The sequence below is a fragment of the Pipistrellus kuhlii genome, unplaced genomic scaffold, assembly GCF_014108245.1.
Source record: "Pipistrellus kuhlii isolate mPipKuh1 unplaced genomic scaffold, mPipKuh1.p scaffold_m20_p_5, whole genome shotgun sequence".
Classification (NCBI taxonomy): Eukaryota; Metazoa; Chordata; class Mammalia; order Chiroptera; family Vespertilionidae; genus Pipistrellus; species Pipistrellus kuhlii.
Genome location: NW_023425551.1, coordinates 2,915,223 through 2,940,337, shown reverse-complemented (window position 1 = coordinate 2,940,337; position 25,115 = coordinate 2,915,223). Strand labels below are relative to the sequence as shown.

General features: G+C 36.5%; 1 protein-coding gene across 4 annotated transcripts in view; it reads left to right on the top strand.

The window, feature by feature from the left end:
* SCAF8 (SR-related CTD associated factor 8) overlaps positions 1-25,115 on the top strand; it is a 57,432-nt gene that overhangs the window by 19,821 nt on the left and 12,496 nt on the right. For 3 of the 4 annotated variants that reach the window (XM_036413830.2, XM_036413832.2, XM_036413834.2), the window contains 11 exons: positions 8,007-8,090; positions 9,365-9,409; positions 11,406-11,567; positions 12,596-12,749; positions 13,583-13,713; positions 15,675-15,851; positions 16,927-17,006; positions 18,979-19,096; positions 20,511-20,642; positions 20,922-21,034; positions 22,652-22,845. In XM_036413830.2, coding sequence (XP_036269723.1) covers positions 8,007-8,090; positions 9,365-9,409; positions 11,406-11,567; positions 12,596-12,749; positions 13,583-13,713; positions 15,675-15,851; positions 16,927-17,006; positions 18,979-19,096; positions 20,511-20,642; positions 20,922-21,034; positions 22,652-22,845 — 1,390 coding nt within the window. The remainder of the gene's footprint in view (positions 1-8,006; positions 8,091-9,364; positions 9,410-11,405; positions 11,568-12,595; positions 12,750-13,582; positions 13,714-15,674; positions 15,852-16,926; positions 17,007-18,978; positions 19,097-20,510; positions 20,643-20,921; positions 21,035-22,651; positions 22,846-25,115) is intronic. The other variant, XM_036413828.2, reaches the window with a different exon arrangement.

Sequence of the window (25,115 nt, the reverse complement as noted above, 5' to 3'; positions counted from 1 at the left end):
CCTTTTTTACAGAAAATTTTAATTTAAAAATCTTAGGAGGAAGTCACTATTGGTCACATTATTATTTTAGAGTGTGCTTTTCTTAATGTTGAATCTGATACAGTTAATTCTAATGTTATTTTCTGGTTACATTTTATGTCAAATGCATCTGACTTTTTGTGTTACTTCGTTATAGGCTTATATTGTCTAATATTTTATGTTGTGTCTCATACCAAAAGTAATATGGAAGGTGGTGGGTGTTCTGTGGGGAAGGAGAATTTGTATGTTAGGAAGTGAGAAATTTTGGATGTAGAGAATACCTAGTTTCTGACTTGTTGAAGTAAAATTTGTAATAAGGAGTATTGGTTCTCAAGTATTAAAGTTGTGAATAATAAATTTATTGGGGTAACATTGATTAATAACACAATTTTCAGATATACAACATTGTGCTCACCATCTGTTATCTATTTTACTTCCCACACCTCTCCACCCCCTTCATCTCTGGTAACCACCATTCTGTTGTCTGTATGAGTTTTTATTTGTTACTTCTTGTTTGATACCCTATATAATAAAAGCCTAGTATGCTAAGTGTCTGGTCATCTGTTCAACCAGTAAAAGTGTAATATGTTAATGATATGCTAAGGCTGCTCAACCACTCACTGTGACTTGCACTGACCACCAGGGGGCAGACGCTCCGACCGATAGGTTAGCTTGCTGCTGGGGTCCGGCCCATTGGGATTGAGCCAGATGGACCATACGTACCCTGGAGTCCTCCCTTGTCCCTCTCCAGCTGGCCAGCCTCCTGCATTCCTCCCTGGCCCTGACCGTGCACTGGTAGGGTTCCTGGGTCTGGCCTGTGCCCTCTTGCAATCCAGGACCCCTCGGGGGATGTTGGAGAGTAGGTTTCAATGGTGGAACAACAGGTTGCTTTGACGCACATGGACTACCTGGGGGCAGATGCTCAATGCAGCAGCTGCTTCCTGGTGGTCAGTGTGCTTGCACAGGGGGAGCACCGCTCAGCCAGGACCTGGGTTCACAGCTGGCAAGCGCAGCAGCGGTGGCGGGAGCCTTTCCATCTCCGCAGCAGCACTAAGGATGTGTGATTAATGTCATTTGGACATTCCTTAAAGGCTCCCAGGCTGCAAGAGGGCGCAGGCTGGGCTGAGGGACCCCGAGCCCTCCGAGTGCACGAATTTCAGGCACCGGGCCTCTAGTTCCACATAAGGGAAATCATACAGTTTTTGTCCTTTTATATCTCACTTCACTTAGCATAATACTCTCATGTCCTCTGTAATACCTTGATTTTGAGTGGTGGGCATCTGGAATTCTACAGGACAAATTATTTTTCTCTTTGGTTACATCTTTTGTATGGACTGTGCCTTGAGTATTCTCTATTTCATCAGTTACCAATCCTTACCACATTTCCATTTTCTGGAAATTTCTGACGTTTTGTCTGCTGATTCTATTCTCCCCCTTATTCTGCTTTTCATTGTGAGTTGTTATACCTTCTGAATTTTTTATTTCTTTATTGTCCTCTCAGTAGGGACAGGAAAAGACAAATGTCTGTTGTGGTTAGCATGCTGTTTGCATTGAAATTGTCAAGATTGTATTGGTTGTATGATTTCTGATTTCTTTGTAGACTTAAGGGATCCTAACTAGTACTCAAGTCCTGAAAGGACCGCTGTTGAAAAAATGGATTGAGTTGATTACTGTTTTAGTTACTGTAGGTTCACACTTAAGGTTAATTCCATTGGTCATAGAACCAACAACTTTGAAGGCATAATATTAGTCTGTAAATGAGCAAGATTTCACCCAAATTTTGAATGTTCTTTGTGGTATGCCACAATTAAGTTCTTTGCTGGGTTCTTCCAAGGTGACAATAGTATTTATTTAGTAGTGTTCAAGTTGGAAAAGGCACTCATTTTTGAACTGCAGAGTACTTGGAACTGCAGAGTACTTGAAATAACAAGCAATAGAGTACAACATTTTAAGTTTGGGGTAATGAGCTTCACTCAGTGTATAGATGAGGGAGGGCATGAAGGACATGAGATTGCAATGTTTATCCCCCCAAAATAGTGCACATTTGTAGAATTGAGAGATACTGTCCAAATGCAGGGGGTGTCCTGCTTTTGTAAAAAGGTTTTGTTGGAGCACACCCTGCCCATTTATATATGAGTTGTCAGTGGCCGCTTTCCTGCTATGTGGATAGAGCTAAGTATAAGTAGTGTGATAGAGAGAGCATGTGGACTCCAAAGCCTAAAATAGTAACTGTGCTGACCCTGGCCTGGGTAGTAATCAACAACTTAAAAAATCTTTATTAGAAATGAAGGTTTTTGTTGCAGTAGCCACTAGCATGTAAGATATCTCAATTTAGGTAAAAGATTCTTCAAACATTGATTTGATTTGAAGAAGTTGTTTTTAGATCTAAAATTAAGCATTTGATGTGGTGCCTACAAGTGATAGTATAGAATTTTAAAATGTTACTAATTCAAAGGGCACTTATTTTTCAGGGTACCTGAGGGGAATTGAAACATAAATAATGAATTAATTAGACTGAAAACTCAAGCTATTGTTTACATCTTTCCTTTAAATTGGTAAGTCTTGAGTAGCCAAAGGAAGGGGCAGGTCAAGACTGGATTTTATTTCAATCACTGGGTTCAGATGGATAGAGTTTGTGTAAGTAAAGAATTGTTCACACGGTTTTAGATAACATGAGAACATAGCACGTCATGAGGGAAAAGCTTGAATTTGGGAGGCAGAGTGTAGACACAGCAGGCATCAGTAGGCCTAAGGAAGTCTAAGCTGAGGGAATAATTTGATGGAATGCCATAGCAGGATCAGCAGCCACTGTAGACTTTGGAAAACATGGTAGTAGGGAGTCAGACCCCAAGAAATAGACGGTGGGATTACAACCCATATTTGAGAAGACTGGGTCTGCAGAGAGCCCAAGCCTCAGGAGCAAGCAGTCATGGTCCGTCTGCTGACTCAAGCATGGAGAGGAGAATTGTCAGGCAAAGAAAAAAAAAAGGTTCCAGAGTCAACTTTTATTCTTCTCCAACATATTCCATTGTTCAAACCATGCTGTGTTTTCTGCTCCAGATCAAATTTTGAGTGGTAGGTTATATACAGGGTATCTCCCCAAAATGTATACAGTTTAACAGCTGATAGTTCAAGTGATGTTTCTTTTCAGATTTAACCCATTGGAATTATAGTAATTCAACGTGTGTTTACATTCTTTTTAAACACCCTGAATTTGTTTAGAATGAGGGTTTAAAATACTGAGTGGTTATAGTGACATCCATAAAAATTTTCAAATCTTTGATAGAGGTCAAGGTGATTGAGTTTGATGCAATGGTGGAATATATAGAATATTTAAATGTGAAGATGGAAATAGAAGGAAATTGGATGATGACAAGCTGTTTCTGATGTCATGTGCTGGGTAACACTAGTTCATTAAATGTGTAAATGTATACTCCACCTACTTCAAAAAAACTGTGAAGTATTTTAGCATTGTTTATCACAGTTGAAAATAGATTTTATTTTTATATACAACAAAACTATAGAAAGGACCTTCAAATGGCTTAGTGAAAACATGTTTGGTGGGTCTTTTAATGTTGTTCACTTAATGGAGAATAATTACCAAGAGTAGGATTTTAATTTTAATAATGTCCAACTTTGTTGAGCCATTTTATTGTGTTCTAAAAAGTTTATATGCAGTGTTTCTGTGAAATGAGTATTTTTATTTTGTAAATGAGAAAACAGCTTTCAGAGGTTTAACAACTTGTAATAAGATGATTTAGTTGGAATTCAAATCCAGTTCTTTCTGTGTATAGCTTGTGCAATGCTGTGTCTTGTATTTGTTTATTTTAATTTATTAGTAAACATATATTCTCTACTGGACACAGTCACAGAGGATACAGTTTGGTGCAGAGGGGAAAAAAATCTAAACAAAGTCAGGGTTTCATTCTTAGAGCTTAGTCTCTAAGTAGGAGAGGGCAGTAGTGGATCTCAGATGGGCCACAATAAATTCTTCACTTTACATGACTTGTTACAAACACTTTAGAATGTGTTGGTGTTACTTTGCACCTGGTGAGTAGACTGGCATGGGGTAGGAATTGAGTCTACAAATATATTGAAGTTCCCTGTGAGTTGGACAGAGATGGCACTTCTTATCAACAGGTAGGCAGCTTTATGGGCACTGAATGTACCTCTACCAGGATTGATTGCAGCTTGCACAGCTCTTGGTGTACAATTAACCTCTTGTTAACTTAAATTGCATTAAAGAAGTTACATCCTTTGTCTCTTAATAATACATATTAAAAATCATACAGTAAATGCCAAATTATTGCAGTGACTAATTCAAAGGAAACAAACAGTAGAGTGAGAGCATGAAAGGTTTTGATCTGGTAGGGAGGGGACATAATATATGTTTTTTAATAAATTAAAATGAACAAATACAAGACACAGCATTGCACAAGCTTTACACAGAAAGAATTGGATTTGGATGCCAACTAAATCATCTTACTACAAGTTGTTAAACCTCTGAAAGCTGTGTTCTCATTTACAAAATAAAAATGAGGGAAGGCTTTCCTCACTAGGTGGTGCTTTAAGATGGAGGAGTCTGCATTAACAGCGGAGAGGCCCTGGTGGAGAGTATTCCAGATAGAACAAACCCATTTTAAAGGCTTTGGATTGGGAACTGAGAAAGATCTTTGTGCCTGGAGCTAGGGAGGGAATCATGGGTGAAATGAAACTGGAAAGGTAGGCAGGAGTTAGATCTAGCAGGACTTTGTATATACGTATAGATTTTTGTGTTTCTTCAAAGAATGGGAAGTCACCTTTTTAAGGGGTAGAGAGAATGATTGGTGAATATTAATCACCTAATCAGATTAGTTTTTCTAAGACATGCCATATTTAGGTGTTCTCTGTTTGAGAGATGAATTTGGACTATGGTTGTGGTCATGATTGGAGGAGAGGAGGAGGAGAAACAAATATTGAGAAAACTGGATAAAATGAATAGAATTCAGTGATGGATTTCTAGTTTATTAATCAAATTTGCTTCTATCATCTGTACAAGTTGTTTTGCAGTTGTTATGACCAAAGGTTAGTTTCCAGACTTGAATATAGTATCTTACAGCATTGTTTAAAATCTTAGCATCACTGAGTACATTGCAAATTTTAACCACTATTCATTTAAGCTCAGTTATTTGTTGTTTCCTAATTCCCCATCTTGTCTCAGTTTTCTCTATAGGCAGTATTATCCTTTGCTTAAAATGGGAATTTCAAAACAAAAAAATATTTTTTTGAGGGGGAGATTATTGTTAAACAAGAAATCTATTGATTTTTTAAATCAACTTTTATTGTTTGTATTATTACAAAGGTTCCTCATTTCTTCCCCCCTCCACCAGGTTCCCACCCCCATTGTCCTCATCCATAGGTGCACAGTTTATGTTCAGTCTCTTCCCGCATCCACCACTCGCCTTTCCCCCTGAGAATTGTCAGTCCACTCCCCTCTATTGATTTTTTAAAAAAAAGTTTCGAGATATAATTCGCATGTCATATAATTAATCAATTTAAAGTGTATAATACAGTGGTTTTTAGAATAGTTGCATAACCATTACCACATTTAATTTTAGAATGTTTTCATTACCCCTAAAAGAAATGCCGTGATCATTAGTACTCCTTCTTACCAACTCCCCCCTTTTTCACATTGAAGACAGTCACTAATAGATTTGTCCTTTCTAGACATTTCATATAAATTCTAGAGGCCCAATTCATGAAATTTGTGCAAGAGTAGGCCTTCTTTCCCCCTGCTGCCGCACTGGCTTCCCTGGCAGCCCTGGCTTCATCTGGAAGGTCTTCCGGTCTAATTAGCATATTATGCTTTTATTATTACAGACTAGAGGCCCGGCGCACATAATTCGTGGGTGGGTATGGTTCCTAGGCCTGACCGGCTATCTGCCGTCTTCCCCAGCTGCCTGCAGCTGGCCCTGCCCTCCGCCACCACCCACCCCTGGTTCCCCGTTTGGCATCGGGTGATTGGTGCCTGACAGCCAGGGGAGGGGACCGAGAGGTGTTCGGTGCGCCTCATAGTGACTGGTCCAGCTGTCATTCTGCTGTTAGGGTCAATTTGCATATTACCCTTTTATTATATAGGATAGAGGCCTGGTGCGTGGGTGGAGGCCAGCTGGCCTGCCCTGAAAGGGCCTTCTGATCAGGGTGGGGGTCCCTGCTGGGGCGAAGCCGCCCTGGGTGAGGGGCCGCAGGCATTTTGTAGGCCGGCCACGCCCCCAGCTTTATCAGGAAGACATTTGGTCTGTCAGCTCCTAATTAGCATATTGCCCTTTTATTAGTATAGAATAGAGGCCCTGTGCACAAAATTAGTGCACAGGGAGGGGATTCCCCTCAGCCCAGTCGGACCCTCTCCATTCCGGGGTCTCTCAAGGGATGTCCAGCAGCTGGTTTAGGCCAAATGTAGGATCTGACCTAAACCGACAGTCGGACATCCTCTTGCAATCCAGGACCACTGGCTCCTAACCGCTTGCCTGCCTGCCTGATTGCCCCTAACAACCCTCCCCTGCAGGCCTGATCACCCCTAACTGTCTCTGCCTCGGCCCCTGCCACTGTGGCTTTGGAAGGAGGACCAGATGACTGGAAGATGTCTGGTCTATCTGGTCTAATTAGCATATGACCCTTTTTTTAATATAGATAATATAGATAATACCATAATTGTTTGTTGTTTTTTCATTTAAAATTTTTGTAAGTTTTTATTGATTTCAGGGAGAGGGGGAGAGAAAGAGAGAAACATTCAAAAGAGAGAAACATTGATTGGCTGCCTCCTGCATTTCCCCTTCTGGGGACCAAGCCCACACTCAGGCGTGTGCCCTACCTCTAATCAAACTGGCAACCTCCTGGTGCATGGGTGGATCATGATCAACAGCGGCTAAGCTGTTTTATTTTTATATTAATATGGCTTTTTTTTTTAACTGGGTATAGTAGTTTTTAAATACATCTGATTTATAACATGTTTCATTTTGTTTTTTATAGCTAATAATTTCTTTATTAAATTTTAATCAGTTGATGGTTTTCACTTTTTAAATGTTGTGTGTGTGTGTGTGTGTGTGTGTGTGTGTATGTGAGAGAGAGAGAGAGAGAGAGAGAGAGAGAGAGAGAGAGAGAGAGAATAGTTGCAGTGACCACTTGTGTACAAGTTTTATGTGATTGTATATTTTCAACTCTCCTAGTATATACTTGGTAATGGAATTGCTGGGCCATACTGTATATTATTATGTTTTTTTTAAATATATTTTATTGATTTTGTACAGAGAGGAAGGGAGAGAGATAGAGAGTTAGAAACATCAATGAGAGAGAGTCATTGATCAGCTGCCTCTTGCACACCCCCTACTGGGGATATGCCCGCAACCAAGGTACATGCCCTTGACTGGAATCGAACCCGGGACCTTTTAGTACCCAAGCCGACGCTCTATCCATTGAGCCAAACCGGTTTCGGCTATGTTTCATTTTTTTTTTTTAAGAAACTGCCAAATTGGTTTCCAACCATTTCACATTCTCATCAGCATTTTATAAGGGTTCCAGTTCCTCCATATTCTTACTAACACATTATTTTCTGTCTTTTTTTACTATAAGCAAGTTGACTTGATACCTCATTGTCGTTTTGATTTTCGATTCCCAGATGGCTAATTATGTTGAAATTGATATTTAAAAGAAAGGCAGTATTTTGATTGCATTGAGAATATAAAATTGGAAATGTTTGGTGATTTTATATAATTGCTTAGAGGCAGTTTTGCTGAATTTAAAATTTGTTCTGGCTCAGTTGGTTGACATGGCCTCCGTCAGGGCACAAACTTACATTATGAGTTCAATCCCCTGTCTGGGCAGGTATGGGAAGGCAATTAATTGATGTTTCTCTCTCACATTTTTGTTTCTTCTCTCTTCCCTCCCCTTTCTAAAATCAATAAGCATATCCTTGGGTGAGGATTAAAATTTCTTGTTGTTGTTTTTATCAGCTGTATTCCTTGAATGACTACAAGCCACCAATTTCGAAAGCGAAAATGACCCAAATCACTAAGGCAGCCATCAAAGCTATTAAGGTAATACATTTTATTCTTGTTTTTAAAAAGAAAATACTGCACTAATATTTTGGAGGTGGGATAATTCTTACAGATTATACATGTTATTCCTCTTTATAGAGTTAATACACATTCATGAAGAAAAACCAAAAATGAAAATCTATCATTGTAAACTTCCCACCTAGAGATGATCACTTAACATTTTTATAAACTTTAAGCCAGCATTTTTCCTTACTTTTGTTAGGTGGGTAAGATTTTAGGTATAGGCATATTTTGGAGGATATGTTTAACACTGTTATTTGGCACACTGACTTCACAGAATATTGAAATCTTGAATTAGTAAATTTTTCTAAAATTAAAAAAAAATTTTTCTTATTGATTGTATTTAATATTTGAAAATGAGCCATTATGGAAAATAATTGAGCCTCATTATACAAAGGGCATTTGAATTGTGGGAAGAGGCCACAGACATTTAGCCATTGCTCTCATGCAATGGTTTTGAACATGTTGACTCATGGATACTTCTGAAAATCTGAGGAAGAGCTTGGATCTTCTCTAGAGAAGTATACATATACTCAAAATTTTTTGGCGTTAAGGACCTTTGAAGCTCAGCCATAGATATCTCTCTAAGAGGTTCCTGTCCCCAAAGCTAAGACTCCCTGCTTGAGCAGGGCTATTAAAATTGAAAATGAGTGCTTTTTTTTTTTTTTTTTTTTAATTATGTAGTTATTTATTAATCTGTGGACATTTGGTGGTATATTTTCCTACTCTGAATAAAAACATAAGTAATACTGTGACATACCAGGATAAGCAGGGAGATAATGACTTTGAAAACAACTCCCTTGCATACATTTATTAATGCTATTTGTTGACATTTATTTGATTTTTCTACTACTATGCTAATTTAGCTAACAAAAAAAACACGGCACTATAGAAAATCTCCTCCTCCTGCAAAAATAAGAATATATATCTGCCAGTGTGTTTATCACAAATATTTTGCTGTCATTATAACTATTTGTGAAAATATGCTTTCATAAAGATTTAAAATTCTTGTGTATCTGTGTTAATGTAACACATCTTGAATATAATGAGCATATATCTACTTCAGGAATTCCTTTACTGATTAGACTTCATAGGTAGTTATAAAGACCAGTTACATGAATGATTGTCTCAAAATTCATGATTAATATTCATTGTTTTGGTAGACCTTTGAAACTATAGTAAATCCTATGTTTAGCAGGAAAATGCTAATTTAAGCAAACAGATGTTTAAAACCATGCTTTATTTTCTTTTAGTTCTACAAACATGTGGTACAGAGTGTTGAGAAATTCATTCAGAAAGTAAGTATATAATTTTCCATATATATGCTTAATGAATTAAAATGATAGATTAATGCCTTGTCATTTAAATCATTTGAATCAAATACCCAAGTTGGAATTTTTTTAATGGACTGTTCACTTACTTTGTTTTCTAACTAGAGGCCCGATGCATGAAAATTTGTGCATTTGGTGGGGGAGGGATGTCCCTCAGCCTGGCAGGCACGCTCTTGCAGTCCTGGACCCTCAGGGCATGTCCACCTGTCAGCTTAGGCCTGCTCCTTGGGGGATTGGGCCTACGCTGGCAGGCAGGCATCCCTCTGGCAGCCCGGGAGCCCTTGAGGGATGCTTGCCTGGGGAGTGGGCTAAAGCTGCAGTTGGACATCCTTAGCCCATACAATTTCGTTTTGAGTCTTAAAGTCTCCCTTAGAGAGAATGCCAAAGAGGAATGGCATTCCCTCGTCAGTGTCGGGGGAATTTAAATGTGTGTGTTTTTTGTTTGTTTGTTTTTCGTTGATTTCAGAGAGGGGAAGGGAAAGGGAGAGGGGATAGAAGCATCAATGATGGGAGAATCCTCAGCTGGCTGCCTCTCGCATGCTGTCCCCTATTGGGAATTGAGCCTGCACCTGGGTATGTGCCCTGAGCACGCACTGCAGTTTATGCTTGTGAATTGGTGCTACAGGTCTCTTCATTTTCTTGACTTAATAAATACCTTAAACAAGATTCTTAAAAAGGATTTGAAGGAACATATGAAATGTATCATCTTGTGTGTTTTTTTTCAGAGTGAAATCACTCATTTATCAGTTAATAGTCCTGATAGAAATGTGTGTTTTTGTGCTGGGGGTGTATTGAACATCCATTTCTCAATGGTACTTGAGTTTCCAAGAACATAATTTTGATTTGGTGCTGTTTATGATTTCTAGGAAATTACTTATCTAAATAGATCCAGAAGTTGAACCTGCTTTTTGCAGCCGTGATTTCATTTTAATCAACAATATGTTTGGGCCGAAACCGGTTTGGCTCAGTGGATAGAGCGTCGGTCTGCGGACTGAAAGGTCCCAGGTTCGATTCTGGTCAAGGGCATGTACGTTGGTTGCGGGCACATCCGCGGTAGGGTGTGTGCAAGAGGCAGCTGGTCGATGTTTCTCTCTCATCGACATTTCTAGCTCTCTATCCCTCTCTCCTCCTCTCTGTAAAAAATCAATAAAATATATTAAAAAAAAAAGTATGTTTGTGAAACAGGTTTTATTATGGTTTTGAATATGAAGACAAACTGACAGCAGTGAACTTGTTAGTAAAAGGATTCTTAATTGTGCTCACCTAACTAAATAGGCAAGAAAGGAGGAGACTTTTATGTTCTTCAATTTGGGTAATGGATATGAAGGTTGAAAACATCCTTGGAATAGCTAAAAAATATTTTGGTAGAACAGATTCTTGGAATCAGAATGGGAGTGTCTTAACTTTTTTACAGGTGTGGTATTTGAGAAAAGTTTTGAAACTCTGGGCTCAGTACATTTAGAATGCTATAATTTGCCATTTGTTCCTACATTAGATCAGAAACCCTAATGTTACCGTTTTAGATGAAATCTAATGCGCCGTGGCAATGCTTTCTCAGAGCTCTTCTTTCCTGGAGTTGCTGCTTCCTTCCATGGGACTTTGCAAAACCATTGTCCATCATTTTTATTTTATTTTAGTTTATTTTTTCATTGTCCATCATTTTTAATTATAACAGTACCCTGTTCTTTTGTGGGGTTTTTTGTTTTGTTATTCAGGACAGTTGTACAGTCCTATGTTGGAACTTAGGTGATTGATAATTGAAATGAGTGTGTAGAGTAGCCCAAGTCGATTCTTGAAAGTGCCATTCCAGACGGAGATGGTATAGGGAATAGGCAGGGTCTGTATAGGCAGAGCCTCAAAATGAACAGTGCGCTGTGTTTGTATCGGACTTACGATGATTTTTGTCTATCGGGAATTTTACCTTCTCATTTCTTTACCTTTCAACTCTTCTTTTTTTAATCAGTGTAAACCAGAATACAAGGTACCTGGACTTTATGTCATTGACTCCATTGTACGACAATCTCGACATCAGTTTGGTCAAGAAAAGGATGTGTTTGCACCCAGATTTAGTAATAACATCATTAGCACTTTCCAGAATTTATATCGTTGCCCTGGGGATGACAAGGTACGCTTCTTTGTGTTTTTTTAAAAGTAGGTAAATAACATTACCTTTTGGGGCTTAATGGGGCTCTTTAGATTATCTTAGTTTATGATTTTATGTTATCTTTTACATTATTCCAAATTTGAATATTTAGTTACTATACTATCCATGTTCCTTTTTGGTCTTAGAATCTTTTTAAACAGAGTAGAAAGATGTGGGTTGATTTTGCTACTTATTCATTTATTGAAACAACTGATGCTAAGGAAACTTCCTATCATGAGCTTTTGGGATTATACTAAAATTTTATTTATTCACATTCATGACCAATACTTTGAAAATCATCAGTATAATATAAGGGATTTAAAAATGAACCAGATCGTCATTCTTAAAATTGCTGCTTTTAGTATTACAAAATATGCACATTATTGTAGAAGTCTCTTTAATATTTAAGCTCAGTCTGTCATTTAAATTATTTTCCTGATTAAGTAATGTTCCAATTATAACAAATAGTGCCGTTTAAAGAACTTTTATATGCTGAACAGTTGTGAAAGAGTGTAAATTTGGTTAAATTCTTACTTGAGGAAGTAACCTCCCCTGTCCTTAGTTTAAAATAAAATTTTTATAAAGTCATGTCTGATGAGAACTTTATCTTGATGTTACTTATTTGTTTAAAAGATAAAGTTAAAATCAGCTACAAATAAGACTTTAGTACTTACGTGAATCCTGACTTGCCACCGCAGCCTGAAATTCTCCTGCCAACCATAACTGTGCTCCCTTCGACTTCACATGGAAGCCCAAACCTAGCTGCCCTTCCCGCCTTCTGCTAAAAGTAGCTTTGGCTTACCTTGTGTATCTGTCAAAATGAACCTGTGTGGTTTTTCCCAAGTCAGGTAAGGTTACCAAATGCAAAATTATAGAAACAATTTCAGGGCTGGAAAGTCCTGTAGAAATTATTTTAATCCATTCTTCCCACCCACTGGCCAAATAGTATGTGCTTAGGTTTGAAAGCAAAAAAAAAAAAAAATCAGTGTCATTTTTCTTTTTTCTTCTAGAGTAAAATAGTGAGAGTATTGAATTTATGGCAGAAGAACAATGTATTTAAGAGTGAGATTATCCAGCCTCTTTTGGACATGGCAGCAGGAATTCCTCCTCCTGTTGTCACACCTGTTCTGGCCAGTACTACCGCTGCTATGAGCAATACCCCAGGTACGTTGCTTTGATGCAGACTTGTTTTCCAAATATTGTACCCATACTTTTCAAGTGATTATTCATATGAATATTAATGATTCTGCAGTGCAGGAGAATTTGACTAGAATAGGTAATTGAAAAGTAATTTGAAGGAAAAATAAAATTAGCATTACATTTGTGAGTAATTTTTAAAAACTAGGGAGCTGAATATTTTTAATCATTAGATACATAAACATAAAAAGTCTTTGGGAATTGGTGTGTCAGTTAGGTTTTTCCTGATTTAACTGCCTGTAATTTTTTAAACTTCTATGCAAATTAACTTGATAATATTTCACAGAATATTAGAGAAACAATATTATAAAAATTATTTGATAGAGCCAAGAATGCTTTAATAATCATCTCAAAATCAGTTCTTGAATTTTAATTGACATACTTTTTTTTTTTATCATATCCAAGAATTGCATTTGTTAACATTTTGGTATATATTTAGTTTTTGTTGTGTGTGTGTGTGAACAAAAATAGTTTTATATAGAATAGTTTATAACTTTTCATTGAAGTTTGTATTTTGGTGATTTTTTTAAGTAATAGAATTTTTATCTGTAGTAAGATTTTTAATGACTGCTAAGTATTATAATAGTAATTTAAAGTAATTAATTATAGACAAGAATGGATCATCCTTTTGGTATTTTAACCTATCTAATTCTGTAATGATTTTTAAAAAGAGACCGTAAAAAACATTTATATAAATTTGTATGTGTTTTATGAAAGTAATAGAGCAAATTTCTCTCTTTTCAAGCTTTATTTATTTACTTAAACATTTATTGGGGTGGGTGTAATGTCTCTTTTTAAAGGAACTCCTGTGACACCTGTTACTCCAGCCAATGTGGTCCAAGGTTTACCTGATCCATGGGTATCCCAGATAGCAAATACAGATACACTTACAGCTGTAGCTCAGATCTTACAAAGTCCTCAAGGCCAGCAGGTGAGAAGCTTTCTTATATTGACGATGATATAGAACTCATTATTTTCCTAGTGGATTATTTCATAATGCATCATCTAAAGAGTGTGTGTGTGTTTTCTTAGCACATACTATCTTGTTACAGTGTATAATTTACTTATTTTGTTTATTCTGTTTTCCCCCACTGGAATGTATGCTATACAAGGGCAAGGATTTTTGTCTGTTCTGTCCACTGCTGTATCTCTAGTTTCTAGATTCTAGTAAGCATTTAACATTTTTTTGTAGAAGGAATGAGTAATGTATATTGGGTATACAAAAGATATTTTAGAGTTGAGTTGTCTGGAGGATAAGGTGGCCTGTGCATATACTAGTAAGTTAGTAGTGAAAAAGTTTAAATGGCAGATTAAAGCGTGGGGCCTGAGTTTTACTCTACATAAATGGTGAGCTGAGAAATAAAGGATTGATATGCTAAGCAGTGGGGAGTTGCTAAATAATTTTATGTTGAAGTCACATGATCTGAACTGTACTTTAATGGGTAGAAGAGGAGAGAAGGTCTGGAGATAGAAGTATCTTGGTTTTGGTAACAGTGATAATGTAAGGGAATTATGACTATGTGAAAAGTAATAGGGACGTTAAAAAGGACAATCTCAGAAAAGGGACCATTCTAGAATTTTAAAAATATAAAAACCAATTCAATTATATTCATGTAACAGACCCAACTTCTACCTTTTTGGCACAGTTAGGAAACTGAATTGGTAATACATAAAATTATTGGATTATTAATTTTGTTTTGTGATACTGATATTTTGAAAATCAGTGTTTCAATTTTTAAAAAATACTTAAGAAAATAAATACTTTGGGCAGGAGATGGGGTTTTCCAGGAGATAATAGTACATAAAGTCAAGAAGACTAATTTACAGAATATCAAGTGCAGAGTAGAGGGAAAGTAGGATCCTCACTGGTTTAAACCTGAGTGCCTGAAAATGTAACAGTGCTGTTGGGGAAAATGGGGTGCCAAAGGGGCAGTAAAAGCCTGCAAAGGCTTCCCTCCCCTCCCCTCCCCTCCCCTCCCCTTCTTTTTTCTTCCCTTCCCTCTCTTCCTCCCTCCCTTCCTTCTTCCCTTCTTCCCTTCTTCCCTTTTATTCCTTTATCTCTCTTCCTTTCTTCCTCCCTTCATTCTGTCTGTTCTGTAGTTTCCTTAGTGCGGTAATTCAGCCATCATATATTTTTAAATTATTTTTTTTTTGGTATTATATTAGCAGTCTGTAGTAAATGTTTATTTGATAGCTAAATGACTCCTTTGTTTATTAATGTTGCTATTAATGTTGCTATTTTAGATAGGCATAAAATTACTTTACTTACTGTCTTCTTGAGTGGTGTTCGTACTTTCTCCCACTAAGGGTGGGTGAGGAGGGTGAGGAGGAGGAGGAAGTACAGTTACTTTTAACTTGTTTCACTGTTCACTTTATTTTCCTCAGTTTGGGCTCTGTTTAAGGGATAGATTTCTTTGCTTTTCTGCTTTGAGGAAACATGTTATCAGATCTCAGATCTGAAAGATAGTAAAAGCAGTTGTAGTCACTGCTTGTCCTTTTAGAGATTAATAAGGAAGTTAATTGAAGAGATGAACAACTTAGTGAAAAAAATCAGTCTGCTTGTGATGAGTTCTTTATCTGGTTATCACTGAATGAACACTTTGTTTTGTTTTAAATGTTGTTTCAAATGAACACTTTGTTTTGTTTAAATGAACACTTTGTTTTGTTTTAAAAAACTATCCAGAAGCAAGACAGATTTATTAAGGGGTGTTCTATGGAGGGCACACAAAATTTATTTATTTTTTAAAAAAATTAACTCTTGTTTTGTGTTAGTTTACATTTTTTTCTTCATCTCCAAAGACTTGAACGAATTCTATTGACTAAAAGCTTTAGATGGGCATTCTGATAAAACCCGGCACCTGTTTATATTAATTTTCCCTTTTTCCCTTCCAGTTTCAGCAGCTCATACAGACCTTACAGATACAGCAGCAGAAGCCCCAGCCTTCCATCCTGCAGGCCCTGGATGCTGGGCTGGTGGTTCAGCTGCAGGCTCTGACCGCACAGCTCACCGCTGCAGCTGCAGCAGCCAACACGCTCAATCCCTTAGAACAGGGGGTGTCCTTCAACAAGGTAGGAATTGTTATCAAGTCTGTTCTATGTGAGTTATGGGATTTTATATACTGTCATGTGGATCATTGAATTTTATCATAGAATTAGTTCAATATGAACTGTACAAGATGTTACCAGTTTTACAAAAGGCTCAGATTTCTTAAATTAAGTATAATACTTTCATAATTCTGTTGGAAACATTTACAGTATTTTCCTTTACATAAAGATAAAAGATTTTTAGGTCAATAAAATTGTGAATTCACCATTAAGGCAAAGGATTATTTTCTGAATTTCTAAATTTCTTTTTTGGGTGTTACAAATGTATTAATTATGGCATTCTGTAATTTTAACCTGCTAAAATTAAAGCTGTTCATTGTGTAATTTTAAAGAACAACTTTTCTACAAGTTGTCATTATTCTATAATATTTTGATAAATTGAGGTCTAACTAGTGTTTTTTTAAGTTGAAAACTTTTCACATATAGCTTATTGTGTGATATTTTCACTATTCTTGTTAATTATGGGAATATTAAAATATCTTGGAAGTGTTACCCATATTTTATTTCTGCTACTATTATTTTGCATAGAAAATAATGATTTATTGAGTTACTAGATTTTCTTAGCCAGCAGCTTCCAAGTGTAATTTAGCCTGACTCTAAATAGCTAGACCACATAAAATTTTTTAGATTGATTATTTAGAAAACTGGAGCATTTTAAGAAAACTGTACTAGGAATAGATCATTGATTTTAGTCCTAGATATTTTTATCGAGTTTTATCTATTACCATTGGCAAGCCACTTTATTTTGATTATAATATTTTCTTCTGTAGACTATTAGTATTTATCCTGTGTAGCATGATTTGTAGCAATGTATTAATATGTCAGTATTTTAAAGAAAAGTAAAGATCCACTCAAATAAAATGTTTTGGTGTAGTATAACATGACGGAATAATATGAAACATTTTCATATTAACTATTGAGTGATACAGATAAATTCGTGAGACATAATTGACCTTTAAATAAAACAGCATTTGTAACATATTTGTGAGAAGCACTTCTTAACCTCTCTCTCTTTCTCTTCCTCACCCCTTTCCCCCAGAAGTTGATGGATAGGTTTGATTTTGGGGAAGATTCTGAGCATAGTGAAGAACCCAAAAAAGAAATTCCAACTCCTCAACTGTAAGCATCGTAATGTTTTTCTTTATAACCATAAGTGTTTGATGGTTTTTTTAAATAAACATTGGGTGGGATGCTGCATTCTGAACTACGTACTACCGTGTTTCCCCGAAAATAAGACCTAGCGCATGGAAAGATAAGACATCCCCTGAAAATAAGACCTACCGCAACTTTGGGAGAAAAAGTTAATATAAGACACTGTCTTATTTTCGGTGAAACAGGGTAGATTAGATATCTTTTGAATAAGTCAGGCTGTTTTGCTCTAACATTACAAAATGATGGTAGAATGGTTTTCTCATTGCCTCACTGTATTATCTTGACTCTCAAATCTTTGCAGATAGTTGGCTATATCAAAAGTCTTTATGGGAATGTTGATAAATCTAGTTGTGGTATTTTCTGTATCTGTATTAGGTTTAATTTATCTCACTTGTATATAAAATTCTGGAAGTGAATCAGACTAAGGAGTTTAGGATTGTAAGGATTTTTGTTGTTGATAATCCTCACCTGGTGATATTTTCCCATTGATTTTGGAGAAAGTGGGCAGGAGAGAGAGAAAGGAGAAATGTCGCTGCCAGAGAGACACATTGATTGGTTGCCTTTCCACATGCCCTGACCATGCCCGTTGATCGGGCCTGCAACTGAGGTACATGCCCGTGACTGGAATTGAATCCAGCCGCAGCTCTTCCAACTGAGCCAAACTGGGCAGGGTGGGATTTTTTTTTTATTTTTTTTTTAAGAAATGATGGTATGATTTTATTTAGCTCAGCCTCCCTACCCTCACCACCAGCAATTCTGCAGCGCCCTACATTTTGTGAAGTTCATGAAAACAACATTGGGAAGGATAATCTTGGGTGTGGTGTGGAAGGTGGGAGAATGGAAGGGGATCTTATTTCAGTTTATTAGTTTTATATATTGGGATAATGTATTTAAATGTTATTTATTTAAATAAAATACAAATATATTATTTTGATAAAGATTCTACTTAAAAACATTAACAACTGATGTTTTAGATTGAGTTGTGAAGTTAGAAGAAGCATTTGAAATTATGTAGATCAGTTGCTTGAACAATAGAATCATCATCTATCTTTTAATAGTCTTGACCCCAAGGTATTTGTCCAGTATAGTAATGCCTTCCATTATGAGAAGTTAAGTAATTATTATTGTTTTGTGTTCTTTTGTTACTGAATCCTGTTTTTGATTTGCCACCTACACACTCATCCGTTCTGCTTTCTGAAGCAAGGAAACATTTGCTCCACTGTCATTTGTGACATAGCCCTTCAGTTTTTGAAGATAGGTATCAATCATTCCTTTCTTTAGGCTTATTTGCTCCAGATGATGTACTCTTTTTTTCTTTAACTGTTTCAAGTCTCCTCACCATCCCGATCATCCCCTTTGGGATGCCCTCCTTTTGTCCCTTTTACCTTGTGGCACCCAGAATTCCAGGCGTATCCAGGTTTGAGTTTCTCAGAGTATAGTTAAATTATTTCCTCTTATCTAAACATTGTTTCTGTTAGCATTCCTAATAACATGAGTGCTTTTTTAAAGGAAGCAAGTTAATTTTATCAATTTTATCCATTATAATTATAGATTTCATATGTACTAATAGAACAGTTAGAGAAGTTAAAGTGACTGTAAATACTTTTAAACTGATTTTAGAAGTTTTATTGAGTTTTTCTTAAAATGTTCTATTGTAAAAAGTACTGACATGTATATTTAATAGCATGAGATGGTATATCAAATCTTCATCAGAGTATCTCTAACATGCATGTATTGAAACACTATTGAAGAGTGTAGTTCTATTTTAACATAGTAATGCTTTGAGATATTCCATTTTCTTTGTTAGTATTCCAAAAATAAACATTGTAGTAGAGTATGTTTCATTTCCTTGGCATTGGGGGGTCAGGGTTAAACACTCTGCTATTTATATTATCTTTACTGGGTTTTACAGTATATCTCCACTTGTTTTTCCTTTTAGTTCTCACGTTTCAGAATCTGTGAACAATTCCATCTTTCATCAGATAGCAGAGCAACTGCAGCAGCAAAACCTGGAACATCTCAGGCAGCAGCTCCTGGAACAGCAACAGCCTCAAAAGGTTTATAGCTCCATCTTGTGGCCTTTGGAGTTATTGCTGCCTGTATTCTATAAATTGATGTTTAGTACGGTGATTTTTCTTCTTTTATTAGGAAGATTAGTCTTTAGGATTTAACAATTTTTTTCTGTAATCAAAATGTACTCAAGCACCTTATGAATGGATTGAGAATGTTGTAGAGATTAATCTCAGTATCCTAGAAGTGGAGAACAGAAGACAGAAATGGGCTTTCAATACCACAACTTAGTTCCTCTCCACTCAGTTCCCTCCCTCTCAAGCAAGGTAATGATGATTTTGTTGTTGTTGATGATGGCAGTGATGACAGAATAGACTGCTGCCTTTACTTCAGCTATTACCATGTGGCAGGAACTTTATTAGGGTGATTACATTTAATGCTGATGAGATAGATCTTTTCACTCCCATTTTATACCATAAAAAATTGAAGTTCAGTGAAATGAAATATCTTTATAATATTCACAACTTTTTGGTGAAAGTGAATTTAATACAACATCACAGCCATTTAAAATAAGTTTTATTTCCCAAGATTTAAAGAAGCAGGAAAATCAAGGTGTAGTACTCTTTACCAGCTTGTAATTAATACCAAGTTATTGTAGTGAAAGGTGAAAATTAATACCAACTTGAGAATATGATTCTAAAGAATCTTAGTCTTTCCCGTCTCAGCTTACTTAGTTGCTCTATACATTATCCGTAATTTTAAAAGATACAGTATTAACACCGTTCTTAAAGGAGTAGATGTTCTTAAAAGCATCATTGTTAAAAAATGAGTGAAGAAAAGGGAGTTAAGAAGAAAAACTACTTTTCGAAAGCATAAAGTAGTGTTTAAAAAACATTTAGAATTAGAAGGTATATCAACCGATTAGCAAATTGAATAAATTGTTTGGCTCTACCAATTCAATTGCCCTACTGTATTTAAGATAGGATTAATAAGTAAAATAAATTAAGCATTTTTATTTACCAGTAGGCTCAATATGGCCATCTAAAAATTTTAATAGTGTCCTAGAGAAAAGAATAGGATTATTAGTGCCATTCTAAACATAGTCGCCCTGACCAGATGTGGAGGTTACTATTAAATATCATTCGTGATATTCTCCCTTTATTAATTCTTGATTGTTTATATTTTCCGCAATTAAAAATTCACTTGAAGACCCACTTGATTTTCTCATTCTGTGCAAACATTATAGTCTTCTCTCCTTCTTTGAAGTTCTGCTTTGCTTTTAATTAAACTTGGATTTACACAAAAGTGTAAGTTTAGATTGATCATAAAAGATTAAACATAGAATTTCTTTATACTCTGAGCTCAATTTTTAGAAATTGTCATGTTTGTGTGTTTACATTTTCATTTGTAATAATATCCACTATTACTCAATGTTTGTGTATTTGTATACATTTTCAATAGGCAACCCCTCAGGATAGTCAAGAAGGAACATTTGGATCCGAGCATTCCGCATCACCCTCTCAAGGAAGCAGTCAACAGCATTTCCTTGAACCTGAAGCAAATTTGGATGATTCCATAGATATTCAGCAACAGGTAAAAAGTAAATGCTTTCCTGGGTCATAAATTTATAAATTAGAGAAAAATATTATAAAAGATGGTGATTTTTATTTTAGGTAGACTGTTTTATTACTGGTTTTATGTAAAACAATAATGTCCTGAATGTTTTTTCTCCTCACCTTAGCCCTGCATTCTAAATGTTTTACTATTAGACATTAATGCTACTATGGTGAGTAGTTTGTAAGGAAGAAATGTCAACATGTGCTGATTCTAAACGAGGCATTTTATTTGTTTGCTCTTCTTTTGACTAATAAGGACATGGATATAGACGAAGCGCAAGAGGGAGCGGAAGAGGAGATCTTTGAACAAGAAGCTAAGAAAGTGGCTGTTCGCTCAAGATCAAGAACACATTCACGCTCTCGTTCAAGGTTCTATAATATCTAAAAATAGTTGTTTGTAGACATTTAAAATGTTGGCTTTATTTCTTTGCATCAAGATGAAAGGAATTTTTTTTTCCTTAGAATTATATCTTATATTGTCTCAGAAAGAAGTAATTCAGAATTTGCTAAACAGAAAATAGTTTGTTCTGTTTTTACTTGGATATATCTGTGGCCGTTTATTTGAATAATACACACAAATCACAGCCATATCATGAGACCTTGATTTTGGATTATGTCTGACATAGTTAACTAGAGGTCTGGTGCGCGAAATTTGTGCGTGGGTACGGTCCATAGGCCTGGCCAGCCATCAGGGCTGAATAAGTTCCCTGCCTCCTGGCCTCCCTGCCTCCTCCTCCCCTCGCTCCCTCAGCACCCTGCTGCCACCGCTGGCTGCCCGCCACGCTCTGTGCCGCCTCTGGTGGTCAGTGCACATCACGGCGAGCATTTGAACTCCTGGTCAAACTCCCAAGGGGACAATTTGTATATTAGCCTTTTATTATATAGGTTATTACATAGGATAATATTTTGATGACATCCACCTTTTAAGGTATTAATGTCTCAGAACAACAGTTAAGTTAGGCTGTGGAGGAAGTGTTAGAAATTCTGTGATATTTCTCACATTCCATTTCATCATGATAATAGCAAAAATGATCATAAAGATAACACTACAACAAAGTTTCATAAACAGTAATCATAATATCAAACTATTATAAAATATCCTATAAATGTTTTTTGTGAGCTTTTCAACATGGCTAAGGCACAGTAATGTACATGCTCATTCAACCTGGTAAATTTCTATGGAGCATGTATACATTGGCTTTACTACAAACTACATTAAAACGGAAAGTCTTTAGTCTTTTACATTTTTTATACCCTATTTTCTGCACATGAGTACTCTGAAAATCTGAACAGTAAGTAAATGCTAGAAAAGGGAGCAGTATCTTTGATCACCTTTTCAGTCATTTCTTGTTTGTTTCAAGATGTTATGTGTATTTATCTCTTCTAAATGAGAGCTTGGCCAGTCAGCTTTCTCTAAATCCACCTCATGTCACTGAGTTATCTGGCTAAAGTTACGTTAGTTATAATTTGGATGTAGCACGGCGGCTTCTTCGTCTTGCAGCGCCTACTTTGTAAGCATGTTGGAGACGTCGGAAGCTTGTAAGCAGAATTATATAGTGGCCTAACGCTCTGTTGGAAACACTCTTTGTTTCGTAATTTTAACAATGTAACATCTACGTCACCTAAGGGATCTTTTTATTTTCTTGTTGTTTGTTTGTTTGTTTGTTTTTTGTCCCTGTTTGTGACTCTTTGAAAAATAAATTGAAATACTAAGAGAAAGAAAGGTCCTTATGGGGTCTCATTTTCCTGTTCCTCATGGTTGTGGATAATAACCCAGACGCAGTGAGAATTATTGGAAACAAATATTTATGACTCGTGTACCTAAGTAGTATATAGATTTGAGAAAATGCATATTTGATACTTGATTATAGTTACACTTTTTTAAGAGATAGATAAATACAAAACAATCTTTTTTCCTCTTCGAAGTAAGAAATTTAATATAAGAAGAACATTGTCATTAGTAGTAAAATAAGATTTCTTTTTTAGATCACCAAGAAAACGAAGGTCTAGGTCACGGTCGGGATCTCGAAAGCGTAAACACAGAAAGCGATCACGCTCGCGCTCCAGAGAGAGAAAGAGGAAATCATCACGTTCCTACTCCAGTGAGAGAAGAGCTAGAGAAAGGGAGAAGGAGCGACAGAAGAAGGGGTTACCTCCAATTCGGTCTAAAACATTAAGTGGTAAGTGACAGCATACTTTTACAAACTCTGTGTCAGCAGATACTAAGAAAAGAGTTATCTGCTACAGAGCTTCTAAATCTCACTGAGAATTTGGTAAATGAATAATTTCATCCTTGGCTTTTGTAATGTGATAGGGGAGAAAAGAGAAAGGAAGAGCAGTTTCTACTCAAACACTAAGGTTGTTGAGAATTTAAAAAAAAAAAAAGTTAATATGTTTGTATTGATTTCCGAGGAAGGAAGTGGGAGAGAGCTAGAAACATCAGTGATGTGAGAGAAACATCAATGGGCTGCCTCCTGCATGCCCCCCACTGAGGATCCAGCCCACAACCTGGGCATGTGCCCTGAGGAATCGAACTGTGACCTCCTGGTTGGTTCCATAGCTTGACGCTCAACCACTGAGCTACACCTGCTGGGCTGAAAAAAAAATTTTTTTTAATGCAGATTATTAAGTATAAGACTTGAATAATGATGTATAAAGTGGACCAGGCATAGTGTCTTTACATGAACACCGTGACTTCTGTGCATTTGTGTTCTAACCAGTTAACCAGCAGGTCTGTAGGAGTAATTATTGTAGGAAGCATGTAAACTTTAAAGCTAATCATAAACTTGCTGAAATAGTACTGGAGACATTCTGATTGTATAAACTTTGCCTCCCCTATATGTTAACCTACAATGTATGATTAGAACAAATTTGATAGTAATGGGAGTTTATTTTAGGAGAGGCCTAGAGGAGAGTTCACGTTGTAGGAATGTGAAGTACAGGAAAGTAAGTTGTAAAAAAATTAGTGCCAAATTCTGCCTAAAGGGTTCTTAGTGGGTTATATAACTTCTAAGATGAACCAGCAGGCTGCAGATGGGCAAATTACATAAAATCGAACAAATTGTCTTTCTTTGTAAAGAGCTAACCTTTGGTCAGGTGATCTGATTTCCAGAGGTCTACAAACGTATCCTTTCTGTCTTAGAAATAGGTAAGTAATTGGTATAACTTATAGTACTGCTGAAGCATCTTGGAAATTCAGGCTTCTAATTAAAGGCAGTAGCCACCTGCTTGCTAAGTTCTGGCATTTTCAGCAATCTTTGGCTATTTTGCAAGAATCTTAATCTGATGATGAGAGGCAGTATTAATCTAATGTTGCTCTAACTCACTCTGAAAGTTTCTATTCTATTTATCTCTTAAGGTAAGGGACTGTAAGGGAGCCATGATTACATTTAAGGCATTCAGAATCTCCAATTTTAGGATATAGCTTTTACCTAGTGTGCTTTCATGTAGTTTTGGGCCTAATTTGTCATGTTGCTACCACCATTTACATAGTTTTGACTATAGAATTTATTTTCTTTTTCTTTCTCTTTTTTTTATTTTATTGATTTTTCACAGAGAGGGATAGAGAGTTAGAAACATCGATGAGAGAGAATCATCGATCAGCTGCCTCTTGCACACCCCCTACTGGGGATGTGCCCGCAACCACGGTACATGCCCTTGACTGGAATCAAACCCGGGACCTTTCAGTCCGCAGGCTGACGTTCTATCCACTGAGCCAAACCGGTCCCGGCTAGAATTTATTTTCTATTGCTGTTTTATTTTCACGGGTAAACACAGTAAAAACAAAACAGAAAGCACATAAAGTATGGTAAGAAGGATATATCTTTTTTTTTTTTTTTAATCTCAAATCTCTCCTTCTCGGAAGCAATATTAATTTTATGTGGTCCCAGCACATTTTAAACATAGGCAGTAGTTTTCCCCTACAGTTGGTCCTTAGAACACAAGAGTTTATATGAATAGTCCAGAGGATATGAAACATCAACACACAGCATTCTAGGAATCAAGTGACTCTTCCTCATGGAATAGGGGAAGACTCGTTTTTGCTTTAAAGCACATGTGTCAAACACAAGGCCCGCGGGCCAAATCCATCCCGCCAGGCCTTGCTATGTGGCCCACACCGCGCTGTCATCACTGCACTCCGCTGCGTTTCCATCACAGTGACAGTTTATGACTGTTCAGTAAACCATTCGGCCCGCGATTTAGGCTGGATTTTAGATTTTGGCCCCTTCTCTGATTGAGTTCGACGCCCCTACTTTAAAGTAAAGAAAAAGATGTTCAGGAAAAGGAGATAATCATGAAGGCATGAACAGTAGAGCTAAAAGTAGACAAAATGTCTCATGTGACACTTGTTTATTTATTGATAGTGGCTTCCAAGTCTTTTATTGTAACAGTTAAGGAACAACTCAGTCTTTTGCTCTTCATATTCTCATGGAAATTATTGTTTCCTTAT